The 12,823-nt window shown below is 54.1% G+C and overlaps 1 protein-coding gene across 2 annotated transcripts in view; it reads left to right on the top strand.

Moving 5' to 3' along the window:
* Myh10 (myosin heavy chain 10) overlaps positions 1–12,823 on the top strand; it is a 116,938-nt gene that overhangs the window by 88,922 nt on the left and 15,193 nt on the right. For both annotated transcript variants that reach the window (XM_055594423.1, XM_055594425.1), the window contains 10 exons: positions 58–166; positions 273–404; positions 1,434–1,640; positions 2,814–2,951; positions 3,351–3,474; positions 4,541–4,712; positions 5,780–5,992; positions 9,379–9,523; positions 10,323–10,529; positions 12,436–12,540. In XM_055594423.1, the coding sequence (XP_055450398.1) occupies positions 58–166; positions 273–404; positions 1,434–1,640; positions 2,814–2,951; positions 3,351–3,474; positions 4,541–4,712; positions 5,780–5,992; positions 9,379–9,523; positions 10,323–10,529; positions 12,436–12,540 (1,552 nt within the window). The remainder of the gene's footprint in view (positions 1–57; positions 167–272; positions 405–1,433; positions 1,641–2,813; positions 2,952–3,350; positions 3,475–4,540; positions 4,713–5,779; positions 5,993–9,378; positions 9,524–10,322; positions 10,530–12,435; positions 12,541–12,823) is intronic.

Raw genomic sequence — 12,823 nt, 5'->3', positions numbered from 1 at the left:
CACGTTTGCCCTCACGGTGCACACCTGTGAGGGTGCGCTCTCCTTACTGTCCTTCAGGGCCTTTGCCAAGAAGCAGCAGCAGCTGAGTGCCCTGAAGGTCCTGCAGCGGAACTGTGCGGCATACCTGAAGCTGCGGCACTGGCAGTGGTGGCGCGTCTTCACGAAGGTGAGCTGGCGAGGCCGGCCTCCGTCCTGGGGAGGCCCGCCCGCGTGGCAGCCCGCCGGCAGCAGCGGGGGGGCCGAGCTGCAGTGACCAACTCTACCTATCGCAGGTGAAGCCTCTCCTCCAAGTGACGCGCCAGGAGGAAGAGCTCCAGGCGAAGGATGAGGAGCTGCTGAAGGTGAAGGAGAAGCAGACAAAGGTGGAAGGGGAGCTTGAGGAGATGGAGCGGAAGCACCAGCAGGTGTGTGCGCACACCCCTCGCCCCACGCCTCGTCCTGACGCGGCCACGCCCACCGCATCGTGGTGTTAGGGGAGGCGTTTCACCGTAGAGGTGCAGCCACACTGGGCCTTATGGTTTAAACTTGGGTAAACTGAGGTCAACCTCGGCTCCCGCACCTCGTCTTCTCCGCTGGACACACGGCGTTTGCTGGGAAGCTGTGTCCGATGCTATGTGGGCTGGGGCTTCGCATGCTGCCTGCTCATGCCTGCTGGTGAGGAGAGAGAAAACGGGAGGGCGGCACGGCTAGGCAGGCCCCCTCCCGCTTCTCGCCAGAGCTCAGAAACATCTGAGGGTGACAGGGACAGTCCGTGCTAGAGGCCAGGAATACCATTGGTGCTGTTGTGCTAGGCACTGGGAGTTCCCAAGAACTCTGTTGGGGTTTCTCGTTTGTCTGTTTTTAGTTTTCTTTGATTTGATTTCTCAGTAGAGTGCCACTTTGTAGCCAGGCTGGCCTCAAACTCAGAGCCGTCCTCTCGCTTCGGCCTCCTGAGTCCTGAGTCCTGGGACGACGGGCATGAGCCACCGCTCCTGGAGCCTTTATTAACTCTTTAAGGGCCCCCTCTCCTACTCACTGCTCCCTTCCTAACCTAAGGGGCAAACTATAATTCTTAACGTGGTAAGAATAAGACCTTACTGGTTATTATTCAAGGTAACAGGACAATAGGAACAACCCAAAATATTTTCATGTGGTTCATTTTGTATGTACATAAACACACACACACAGTGTACTTGAAATTTCTGCCAGGCATGTTGTTTGTTTGTTTGTTTGTTTTGAGGCAGTCTCTCTGTGAGCCGTTGGGTGGTCAGGGATGTCTGCGTAGACCAGGCTGGCCTGGAGCTCACAGAGACAGGACAGCCTCTGTGTCTCCTGTGACCTGCTGTGACCTCAGCTGTGTCTGAGGCCCTGACGCTGAAGCCGTGGTCGGGCTCTGTGGTGCGTGGTCTGCGTGTGATGCGGGCAAGTCACAGCTCTGGACTGTTGTCTTTCAGCTGCTGGAAGAAAAGAATATTCTTGCGGAACAACTGCAAGCCGAGACAGAGCTCTTTGCCGAAGCAGAAGAGATGAGAGCAAGGCTTGCTGCCAAAAAGCAGGAGCTGGAGGAGATTCTCCATGACCTGGAGTCCAGGGTGGAGGAGGAGGAGGAGAGAAACCAGATCCTCCAAAATGAGAAGAAGAAGATGCAAGCGCACATCCAGGTGCGTCGCGTCGTGTATGTTGGGTCTGTTGCGCGTGTGGGCTGTGTGTGCCGACTGTTTGTTTGACCCACAGATCTGCCAAGTGTTCTGCAGACGCAGGGTGTTCTTGTAAGCAGGAGTCCTGTGTGTACCTGTGTGGCATCTTATGATATGAAGACACAAGTCAGAAGCCAGGGTCCGGAGCGCAAAGAGCCTGTGCTTCTTTGCGCTGTGATCCTAATTCTTCGCTGTCCCCAGGGATGCCGTGGGCCTCCCTGCCGGTGTGGTTCGTAAGGGATGTGCAGCGCTGGTGGAGAGCCATGAGCCCTGCCCTCCCACCGTAAGCTCTAGCCACAGAGCACTCTACAGACACTGCTGAATGCCCGGACAGACGACAGCCAGGGGGTGTCCTGTGTGCACCCTGGCACACACTCATCTCCCCTCCCGGCTGCCGCCACCCCTGCGCATGAGCCCGGGCCCTTCAGTCTCTGGTGTCAGCGTCTGCCACTGCAGCTTCCTGAACCAGTACCAGACTCTTCCTGTGGGAACATTTCTCCCTTAACATTCGTACTGCAAAGCACAGACGATCAGATGTTTGTCAGAATGACCACTGATACCATATTCTTTCCCTAGCAAGCACTATGCTAAATCAGCCAGATACTTCCTTTCTTCAAGACAGTGTCCCAGTATTCTACAGTTAGCAGAGTATCGCAAAAGCTGTACAAAGGATAGGCTCTTAGCAATTTTAATCGAAGGTTTATGTAAAAGATGAGTCGCTATTCATGAATAGGGTATTGTCAGGCCTTAGCAATTTTTTTCAGGTAGGAGTTAATTGTGTTTATTTCCATCGGTGTCCATAATCCATGAATAAAGAGAGTTACAGAAAGCGTGTGTCCAATCACACAACACCTACCTTAGCATTCTTGTAAATCTTAACTAGGCTCTCCCTGCGGAGCCTCACCAGCCTTGTAGCTTATATTTTGTGTGTGTGTGTGTGTGTTTATCCAAATCACCCTGACAGTTTCCTACAGTTGTGTTTGAAAGCGTGTTTGCAGCGCTTGCCATGTTGGATCGACCCAGTTTATACCTTAACTTGTAAAGACACAAATACCTGCCTCATCCTTGAAAACACAAGTGTGTGTCTTTTCCTGTGGCTGGAGCTGGCAGAGGACTGACGTGACTCTTCTTCACCAGGACCTAGAAGAACAACTGGATGAGGAGGAGGGGGCCCGGCAGAAGCTGCAGCTGGAGAAGGTGACGGCAGAGGCGAAGATCAAGAAGATGGAAGAGGAAGTTCTGCTTCTCGAGGACCAGAATTCCAAGTTTATCAAAGTAAGACATTTCCGGTGGGCGCCGAGGCTAGAACCGGGAGGAGGCCCCACAAGAGGGCAGGAGACCCTGGAGAAAGTCTTAGTTGCACTGACTTTCTGTGTGAGGCCTCCTGACTAGAGTTCTGAAGGCAGATACTATTTAGCCAAATGTCCTTACAACCTTTTCCCGTCATCCCATCTGTGCCCCTCCACCTGGTGTCCGGCGGGCTCTGAGCATCAGGCCAGCACCAGGCAGCTGCCAGGAGAGCACCCACCTCAGCCCAGGATACAGCTCACGGGAGCAGCGGGGCCCAGTTACCCACTTTTTCTCACTTCAGAGAAAAAGTGTTCAGAGTGACCCCAAACCCAGGCTGTAACTTTGCACATCTTTTCTGAAGTAGAGGTTTTTTTTCCTACTCAGGAAAAGAAACTCATGGAAGACCGCATTGCTGAGTGTTCCTCTCAGCTGGCTGAAGAGGAAGAAAAGGCAAAAAACTTGGCCAAAATCAGGAATAAGCAAGAAGTGATGATCTCGGATTTAGAAGGTTGGTGTCAGCCTGAGACGCTCAGGACAGGGACTCTCGGTGCTGAGCTTGTACTTGGTCAGACAGTCGCTCAACATAATAGAGACTATTAGCTCCTCACAGGTCACGTCGCATGGTCTTTGCTAGAATGGAGTGAGGGGGCTTTTCCTTTCCTGTTGGTTGGTTGGTTGGTTGGTTGGTTTTTAACTTGCCTTTGATGGACATTCTGGGCATTTGATCTAAACCCCGCATGGAAGTGCCCAGGTGACACCTCATAACAGGGCTGGCCAGTGGCAGAGCCTGCTGGGACAGGGCTGTAAGGGAGGATAGCGGTGGCAGCAGCTCTGGCAGAAGTGATGTCACGGGCTGTGAAGGGCGTCTGACCCTGACCCTCTCAGGCGGCTAGTGAGTGCCGTCTGCTCCGGCCCTGCCGCAGCCGACCACCAGCGTTCTCAGTGCAGACTTCACAGTGAGGAGAGTGCACGTGTGTGTTCGGGTTTGGTTTTGTTTTTTGGTGGTGGTTTGGTTGGTTGGTCGGTCGGTCTATGTAGAAGGTGAAGTGTTGGTATAAACTTGCTTTCCTCAGCTGCTTTGCTGAAGAGATGTGCAGAGGCAGATGTCCCATGCTGCGGCGTGCTCTCAGCGGATGGGCCCCTCGGGCTTACGGGCCACGCCGCTTGAGCAAACCACGGGAGCAGAAGTCGTCGCCAGCCTTTACTAAGGAATGGCAGCAGAGGGGCTGGGGAGACGTGTGGCCTCTCCTGCCTCTTGTCTGCTCCCCACTGTGCGTCTTGGGGTTAGGCTTAGAGTCAGGCAGTGACCTGGGCAGCCCTCCGTGTTGGCTCCTTCCAGGTCTGGGTGCAGTGGTGGTATGAGGCAGTTCCAGACATGTTGGCTTCACAGCGTGGACTCACTTTCCAAAACAGCAGACATCTGCAGACAGTACCCATTCTCTGTTTAAAATCTGACCCACGTGCTCATTCCTCTCCCTCCGTCCAGCCCTGGTCTCAGGATTATCGAGGCAGTGATCACTCCCTTCGCTGTGCGCTCCACAGGGTGGTGAAGCTGCTTCTGCCTTGCCTTACAGAGCGCTTGAAAAAGGAGGAGAAAACGCGGCAGGAGCTGGAAAAGGCCAAAAGGAAGCTGGACGGGGAGACAACCGACCTGCAGGACCAGATCGCGGAGCTCCAGGCGCAGGTGGACGAGCTCAAGATCCAGCTGGCCAAGAAGGAAGAGGAGCTGCAGGGGGCGCTGGCCAGGTCTGCCGTGCCAGCAAAGTTGGGGGAGCCGGCCGGGTGGGCAGCCGGGGTGCCTGCATCATGGTCCATGCGGGGAGCAAGATGTGCTTTCTTTGATGTTGGTTATGACACAAGTTCATGAAAACCCAGCGGAGCCTGATTTGAGTCAGAGCACCGAGGCCTCAAACACTGTCAATATTTAGACTTACACATGATTGTCACTTCACAAAATCCTGGGAGGGTCATCCGGAAAGCAAGCTGCTTCGCCACGCCAGATGTTTTCCGTGTGCTACGGATTGGTTTCTGTGTGCTTTGGAACTTCGGAGGAAATAACATTTCAGAAATAGTTCTTTTATTCCATGATCTGCTATTTAGTCCAGAGCCATCTGGACTATTGACACTATTTCAGCTGTTTACCTCTGTCTAATACGCCACTTTTAAAGCGTTAACTAGCCGGCTCAGTGGTCTTGGAGTTTAATCTCTGGCATGTTTTACTCAAGACCCACCCGTAGCAGGGCTGGAGACGGCCGTGGCTGCTGGCTGTGCCCAGAGCCTGCTCTGAGAGTAGAGGCACACACCTGCCAGCCAGGAGGCAGCGGTGAAAGGTCCACACTTGGCTCGGCTCCGTGAGGCTGCATCTCAAATTTGGAAAAGATCTTATAGCAAATGTATCTGTCCCTTAATGCTGAGTCCTGCTGGGTGCTTCTTGCCTGGAAACACTTCTCCCTGCGAGACTCCAAAGCTAACACTGGTCCCCATCGGAAAGCCCTGCCAACACTTAAGCCATGCGCGTGGGCTCACAGGTGTGCAGAATGAAGGTGTGCAGGTTGTAGACCCTGGGCTACACATGGGTTCATTCCGGCTGGTGGGGCCACGCCCTCCAGCAGCCTGGTGACCCCAGCATTTCACTCTAGAGGACGTTTTGAAGTAGAGAGATACAGGTCTCGCCTTGTTCGGGTGCTAGCTTAGGGCCATCCAGGCACTCCCCTGGGCACCGACTGCGTCCACGGGCGGCAGGGAAGGGCTGGTGTCAGGGAGAGGCCGCCAGTCCACAGCCACTGAGTGCTCTGTACCCGCATCTCTCCCAGAGGAGACGATGAGACGCTGCACAAGAATAACGCGCTGAAGGTTGCGCGGGAGCTGCAGGCCCAGATCGCCGAGCTGCAGGAAGACTTCGAGTCTGAAAAGGCAGCGAGGAACAAGGCTGAGAAGCAGAAACGCGACCTGAGTGAGGAGCTGGAGGCCCTGAAGACGGAGCTGGAGGACACGCTGGACACCACCGCAGCTCAGCAGGAACTTCGGTGAGCAGCGTGGGGAGGGGGCGAGCTGGGTGGCTGCCGGGCCACTGCCAGGCGGCGTTTTCAGCCCATTCCATACGGGATGCCATTCTGATTGAGAGCCCGCTTCCCCTTGGAAGGATGATGGAGGGCGGGGGGCTGCTGATGAAGTAGCTGGGGTCAGAGGCCAGCCACACACCGCACACGGAGATGTGAGACGGGGTCAGAAACGGAGGTTAGGAGGGGACTCCAGAGAAGGGCAGGGCTAGCCATACTCCGGGAGACAGACAGAAGATGGAGCGGCCAGCACCTGCTGGCAGCACCGTCGCCATGTACGGCGGAAGTCAAGCAGACGAGAAGGCATACAAACAGACGTGAGGCAGCTCACAGGTAGAGACCTGGTCGAGTATGAAAAGGCCATGGATTTTATCCCCAATACTGAGAAAGAAGAAACGAGCGAGCGCAGGCCCCAGGCGTGGTGTGTACTACCAGTGTCTCCCGGCAGCAGGCACAGGCGGGCACGCCTGAGTGGAGCATAGCGAGGAACCTGTAGCCATCAGCCCATAGGAAGTCGCAGCTCACAGACTAGGCGAGGCCGCTGCAATGTCAGTGTCATCTGTGAGGCCATTGGGACATGTCCCACCTCGATGTCCTTGCCTCCCCTGGCCACTGCGCCTTCCATGTACCTGTGAATCCAGACAGAAGGGGCCCAATCCAGTGTCACCCAGCAACAGCTGCAGGGTGTGAGTGATGGCAGGGCTGCCCCAGGGGAAGGCTGCAGTATCGGGGAAAGACAGAGGGATCGTTTGTGAATAGAGAGTCAGGAGCCGTGGGCATGGCTCCGAGCACCATGCGGTGGGGGTTGCTGAGCCAGAAGCCAGTGTCCTCCCCCTTTCCAGGAAGGTTAGGACTCGTGGCCCAGGAGCCAGGCCCTGGGGAGAACGACAAGGTTGGCTACAGAGAAAGACCAGGGCTGCAGGAGAGCGCGGGGAAGCAGGGGCAGCCAGCACCATGCGCTGCCCAGGATTTGGGCCCTGAATGCGCATTAGCGTTTCAAGTTCTAGCCTGCTTTTCAAAGGTTCTGCTTTACAAAAATCTAACTTTGCAGAAGTATGCACTCTTAAGAGGTGTTAATTTGTTTCTTAAGTGGGGGTTGAGGATATGCCTGTGTGTGCAGGTGCCAGGAGGACTCAGCACTTAGATCCCCTGAAGCCAGAGCTACAAGGGCCGGAAGGTGGGCGTCGGCTCTGCTTAGATCTGGGCTTACAGGAAGGCGTGAGCCTGATGGAGGGGCTGGGACCAAACTCAGGACGTCTGCAAAAGCTGAATATTCTCTTAACCGCTGAGTTGGGTTTCAGCCCCTCAGATAGGCTGTGACCACAGCTCCGCTCACTCCTCCAGTCAACACTGTACTGAGCATGGATGCTCACAACAGTAATCCCAGGTACCCGGAGGGCACGAGGGTTGTCACAGGCTTGAAGCCAGCCTGGGCTAGAGAGAAACTCTGTGATTAAAATCTTGATGTGTGCGCATTTTCAAAAACCAAGCGTGCCCTTAGTGGCAGCACACGCCAGACAGGGCTTTGACTCTCCTGAAGCCCAGGTGTGTGTTCTTTCCAAAGCCTGCTGAGAGCTCACTGACCCCTGACCCCTGACCTCAGCCATTCATTTTCCCTCGACCGTGTGAACGGGGTTCTCCTCTGTGCTGGAAATCTCCAGGGAGCAGGGTTGTTGAGTTAGTGAGAGCCAAGAGCTGAAGAGTTCCGGTGACTCTGGGATTCAAGCAGAGACCAGGAAAACTGAAAGAATGATGAGCTGCTAGCAGAGCCTTTACCGGACATCTGATATGCAAGAGCCTGGCTACCAGCTAAGTCAAAGTTATCTTGACAGAGTACTGGCCAAGGACAGGTCAGTCCAACAGTGTGGGCCAGCAGGCCTTGTGGTAGAACTGGGCTTCCATGACACTTTGTCTAGGCTACATCCAACCACAGAGCTAGCAGCAGCAGCTCTTTCTTGGCGGTGACCTCTGCCCTCTGGTGAGAAGAGGGAGGAAAGCATGTTTTTGGCATGGGTTATGATCTGTGTTGGGAACAAGCAAAAGAAACTTATCCAAAGTACTGCCATTTTGTTTTCAGACTCCATTTTAATCATAGGGTGAAACTAAGTTCAAAGTCCCAGGCCCTAGGGGTGCGGGGACTTCCTAACATAATGACTGTTCCTAACTGCAAAAGAACAAGTGGATTTAATTGGTTGGAACGTAAAACCTACATTCTGTATGGTTTGACACAGATCAACTACATAAGGAGAGTTCTTAATCCCTAAATCCTGATCGGTGGAAAAATGTAACAATAACTTGGAACAGAGTTTGTGGTTTGCAAGCTGAACTACTCTGTGATATTCTGCCTTGGGTCACAGTTCGGCTCCTGAGTCTGTTCTGCGGCCCTGATCCATCAGTAGTGGCTTGATTACCATAAACTTCTGACATCTGCATCAACCTAGTGTTTGAGGTATATTGGACCTAAGAGGACCCCAGAACATCTGAAGCAAACAACAAGTCTTCAGGGTGACAATCCAGGCATGCTAATGTAGCTCTTAGCAGGAGTGGGGTTCGCCTTACTGGTTTCAGGGGGCAGGGCGTGGGTAGTCAGAGGGTCTCCCACAGGCCAGACCTCTGCCACGGAGCCATGTCACAACCCTGGCCTCAGTCTCCGCTGATCTGTGCTCTTGGGCATGATGCTCGGACTGACATTTAAAAACTGGCTTCTGTGTGGGAGCTGAGTCCACCTGGGTCACTCATGTTGCCCCACAGGTCATAGACTGTTAGAAAATGCTAGAGAGCCACACAGGATGTTCAGTACTGCTGACCTTCCTGCCTTCCATGTAGGCGTTCTTCACTCAGCACTGAGGTCCTGGGGCTTTCTAGCTGCTGTGTCCCTGTACCAGACACCAAGACCTTCTCTGAAGAGACGCAACCCTTCAGCCTCCTTCCCTCCCGCCCCCAGCATCATCCAGAAAGGGCAGAAAGACAGGCAGTAGTTACCTGTAGCTGTGGTGAGAGGCTGCTTTGCATGGTGCGAGGTCCTGTCTGGCTCCATAACCTGAGCAGCCATAAGCCTCTGGATTTACCTCAGGGAGTTGGCTAGACTGAAGCAGCTTGGCATCACGTTTAAAGCAGTTCTGACCTGTAAGTGAGGCCAGGCTGCACAAGAGGCCTTGACAACCTCTGTGGCTGTCACAGTGACTCCTGGTTGTCAGTGAGTGTGGAGGGCACGCTGCCCTGCTATACAAGTGTCTGTTGTTTGTCCCAGGACTTGCCGGAGGTCTGCGCTGAATACGAGCAGGATATGAAATGTGTTTGCGTTTAGTCGGTTAGCCAATTCTGATCTTCATACTTTAAAAACATGTCCGTAGCACAAAGCGCGAACAGGAAGTAGCAGAGCTGAAGAAGGCTCTTGAGGACGAAACTAAGAGCCACGAAGCTCAAATCCAGGACATGAGACAGAGGCACGCCACCGCGCTGGAGGAGCTCTCCGAGCAGCTGGAGCAGGCTAAGAGGGTGAGCCCGGGCCACGCCACACCTCCTCGGCCGCTCCGTCCAGTCCTTCTGTCCCGCTGCAGCCTTCCAGCCTTCGCTGAGCGGAGGCCAGTAGCCGCGGCCCCACTGTTAGCCGCTTCCTCCCCTTCCTTTTCCCCCTCCCCTGCCTTCCCTTGCCCTCCTCAGTCTCCTCCTCCAGGACAGGCCGCCTTCCTTACCTTCCCCACAAGGAAGAGTGTCTTCCTGCAGAGGGCCTCTGTTCCCCTCTCTCCTACTCAGCTGCAGGCTGCCCTTCACGGTACAGGGCGATGGTGTTATTGTATTGGTGATGGCCAGTCAGTCTCTCCTAAATTTAGTGAGCCTTGACCTCAGCACTGTGGGGTGACGTCATTGTCATTTAAAGGCTGAGAAAACTAGGGCTCAGCGCGTAAGCTCAGGTCACCCCGCTGGGAAGTGGAAAACCGTGTTGTGTAGCCACAGAGGCCTGGGTAGCTGCACCTCCAACCTCGGCCAAAGGCTCAGAGAGACCCAGCCTGCTCCAAACTAAGTTTAGGGAAATGTTTTTCACAAGTTGTTACTGGACACACAGTCTATTCCCTCCGCCATATATGGACAAGAAGAATTACACGGTATGAGGAGTCCCTCACTGTCCATGGCTGGTCCCCCAACAGCGCACGAGGTGTTCCCATCGGAACGCGGGCACACTGGGACAGTGGTGTCGGGCGCTCCTCCTCACCGTGCGCCCACATCCTGCAGGGAAGTGCTTTCTGTGGAGTGTTGTAAGGCAACTGCTGAGGAACCCTTCCCTCCCCTCTCCTAGTTCAAGGCCAACCTGGAAAAGAACAAGCAGGGCCTGGAGACGGACAACAAGGAGCTGGCGTGTGAGGTGAAGGTGCTGCAGCAGGTGAAAGCCGAGTCGGAGCACAAGAGGAAGAAGCTGGACGCCCAGGTCCAGGAGCTCCACGCCAGGGTGGCGGAGGGAGACAGGCTCAGGGTGGAGCTGGCCGAGAAAGCCAACAAGCTGCAGGTGAGCAGTAAGGCTATACACCTTACTCTTCTTAGACCTGGCCAGTGCTGCTCCGAGTCGTGGCTGTAGCTGAGTACTTTGAAGCACAATTTCACCTTCCCTGCTCTTCCAGCAAACGAGACTGGCTGTACACACAAGTGTTTACAAGCATAAATTGGTACAGGTTCTTTCTCCTGGTTTGGTTGTCATGTATTGTAAGCCATAAAACTGAATACCCTTGAGACCGCCAAAATCAGCGTCTTTCTCATTTCTCCTGGAGCAGTAAAGCTCCTCCCCGGCTCAGCTCTAAAGCTGCTCTCTGTGGAGTTGTGGGCAGAAGCACCAGATCAGAGACGCCTTGGGTGTCTAGTAGTGGACTCCGGGGCAGCCAGGAAAGCAGCTTAGCAGAGGAGCATGTGCTACTGCCGAATGAACAAAGGACAGAATCGGCTGTGGCCTGCAGGACAGCAGGGGCTCGGCACAAGCCACACAGTTTGCCCAGATAGTCTAGGCACCACATACCATGCTGACCTATTTGGGACCTGTCGGACCCCAGCTGAAATCCAACTTTGCACATCCTAGCTAGGGACATCACAAGCAGGCCTTCTGAGGAGAACAGCCTTGGCCTGCCATGGACAGGATATTTATTTGTGTGCCTGCGAGTGGGCTCTCGAGGCTCTCGGGAGGGAGGTGTTAGAAACAGTATTGTGAACTCTGGCTCAGAGACAAGGTGAGTGACGTCAGTGGCTTCCTGGGAAGAGTGAGGCTCCTGTGGACATAGACGCTTCTCTGTCTCATCCTCACACCAGCTCCATGTGCTAAGCAAGGAAGCTGCAGGTCATGGGAGCTAAGGGCCTGCTCTCTGTCTGGCCCGTTTTAGGGCTCAGGTAGAAAGCAGGAGCACACAGGGTGCCGTGCCGTCTCTCCTCAGTCCCTCCTCTCTATCTGTATCCACGCCACTGACAAAGAAGTTAAAATGTAAAAAGGCGTCTTGGACTTTTTTTTCTCCCTTTTTAGAAATTTTATTTTTGGCAGGGGAGGGGCGGGATTAAGACAGTCTGTGTAGCCCTGGCTGTCCTGGAACTCACTCTGTAGACCAGGCTGGCCTCAAACTCACAGAGATCTGCTGCCTCTGCCTCTGCCGCTGCCTCTGCCTCTGCCTCTGCCTCTGCCTCCTGAGTGCTGGGATTACAGATGTGCCCCACCACTGCATGGCTATAAAAGATATTTTTATTTAGATTTGTTTATTTAATCTTATGAGTATTTTCTCCACGTGTACGTCTGTCACCACCTGTGTGCCTGATGCCCGCCAAGGCCAAAAGAGGGCGTCAGATCCCCTAGGACTGGGGTTACAGAGGTTTGCGAGCCACCATGTGTGTGCTGGTTCCATCTTCCAGAAGAGCAGCCAGTGCTCTTAGCCTCTCGGCCATCTCTCCAGCCCCTTTCGGAGACAATCTTTCATTGAGGAGGAAAAAGGGAAAACATCACATCCCTAAAATCTGACCACCAAGGACTTTTTTTCATACAGAATATATACCTGTTTTAACAGCCAGAAGTTTTGGCTGATCTCTTTCCTTAACGAAAATACCCAGTTCTGTAAAAATTCCATGTGTGCCCATAGCAGTTACATGAAAGAAAACACCTGCTGGCCCAAACTGGCCCTGCACAGCTTCAACAGATGTGGCTTCATTTTGTCTGTTTGTGGTAAAAGCAAAACACAGACAGGACCATAGCGCCCAAGCACCCCTGCTCTTTTGGCTGGAGACGGCGGTGAGGTGGCTAAGGAGCAGGTTTAGCACTACTGTGGTGGTTAGCCGTCACTGAATTTGCTGGTAAAATTCTCATGCACACACGCCCGTGTGCACACTCAGGAACTGCTGTGTGTTACTGCGGTGTTAGGTCTGAATTCCATCCTTGCTCCTTGCAGAACGAGCTGGACAATGTGTCAACTCTTCTGGAAGAGGCGGAGAAGAAGGGCATTAAATTTGCTAAGGATGCAGCTGGTCTGGAGTCTCAGCTACAGGACACACAGGTATCGGGGGAGCAAGGGATGGGAGGGTATGTGCCCGGTGCTCTGAGGCTGTGTCACAGAGTGCTACAGATGTGCCCAGAGCATGTGCTGAGGGCACTGCTGTAATAGAGCAGCCGAGGAGGCAAATGCTGTTTCTGGGCTTGGCCTAAGGGGTTCAAAACATGGGGGAAAGTCTCAGAGAGCAGTCACTAAGCCCCAAGGGACATGCTCAGCGTCCAGTGCAGACGCTGGTGAGGCCCAGCCCGGTCAGCGAGCCCAGAGGGCAAACGCCCTGGCACACCTA

The sequence above is a fragment of the Psammomys obesus genome, unplaced genomic scaffold (genome assembly GCF_907164565.1).
Source record: "Psammomys obesus unplaced genomic scaffold, mPsaObe1.curated_primary_1811, whole genome shotgun sequence".
Taxonomy (NCBI): Eukaryota; Metazoa; Chordata; class Mammalia; order Rodentia; family Muridae; genus Psammomys; species Psammomys obesus.
The sequence above is the reverse complement of the archived record's forward strand: the minus strand, read 5'-3'. Positions and strand labels throughout refer to the sequence as shown.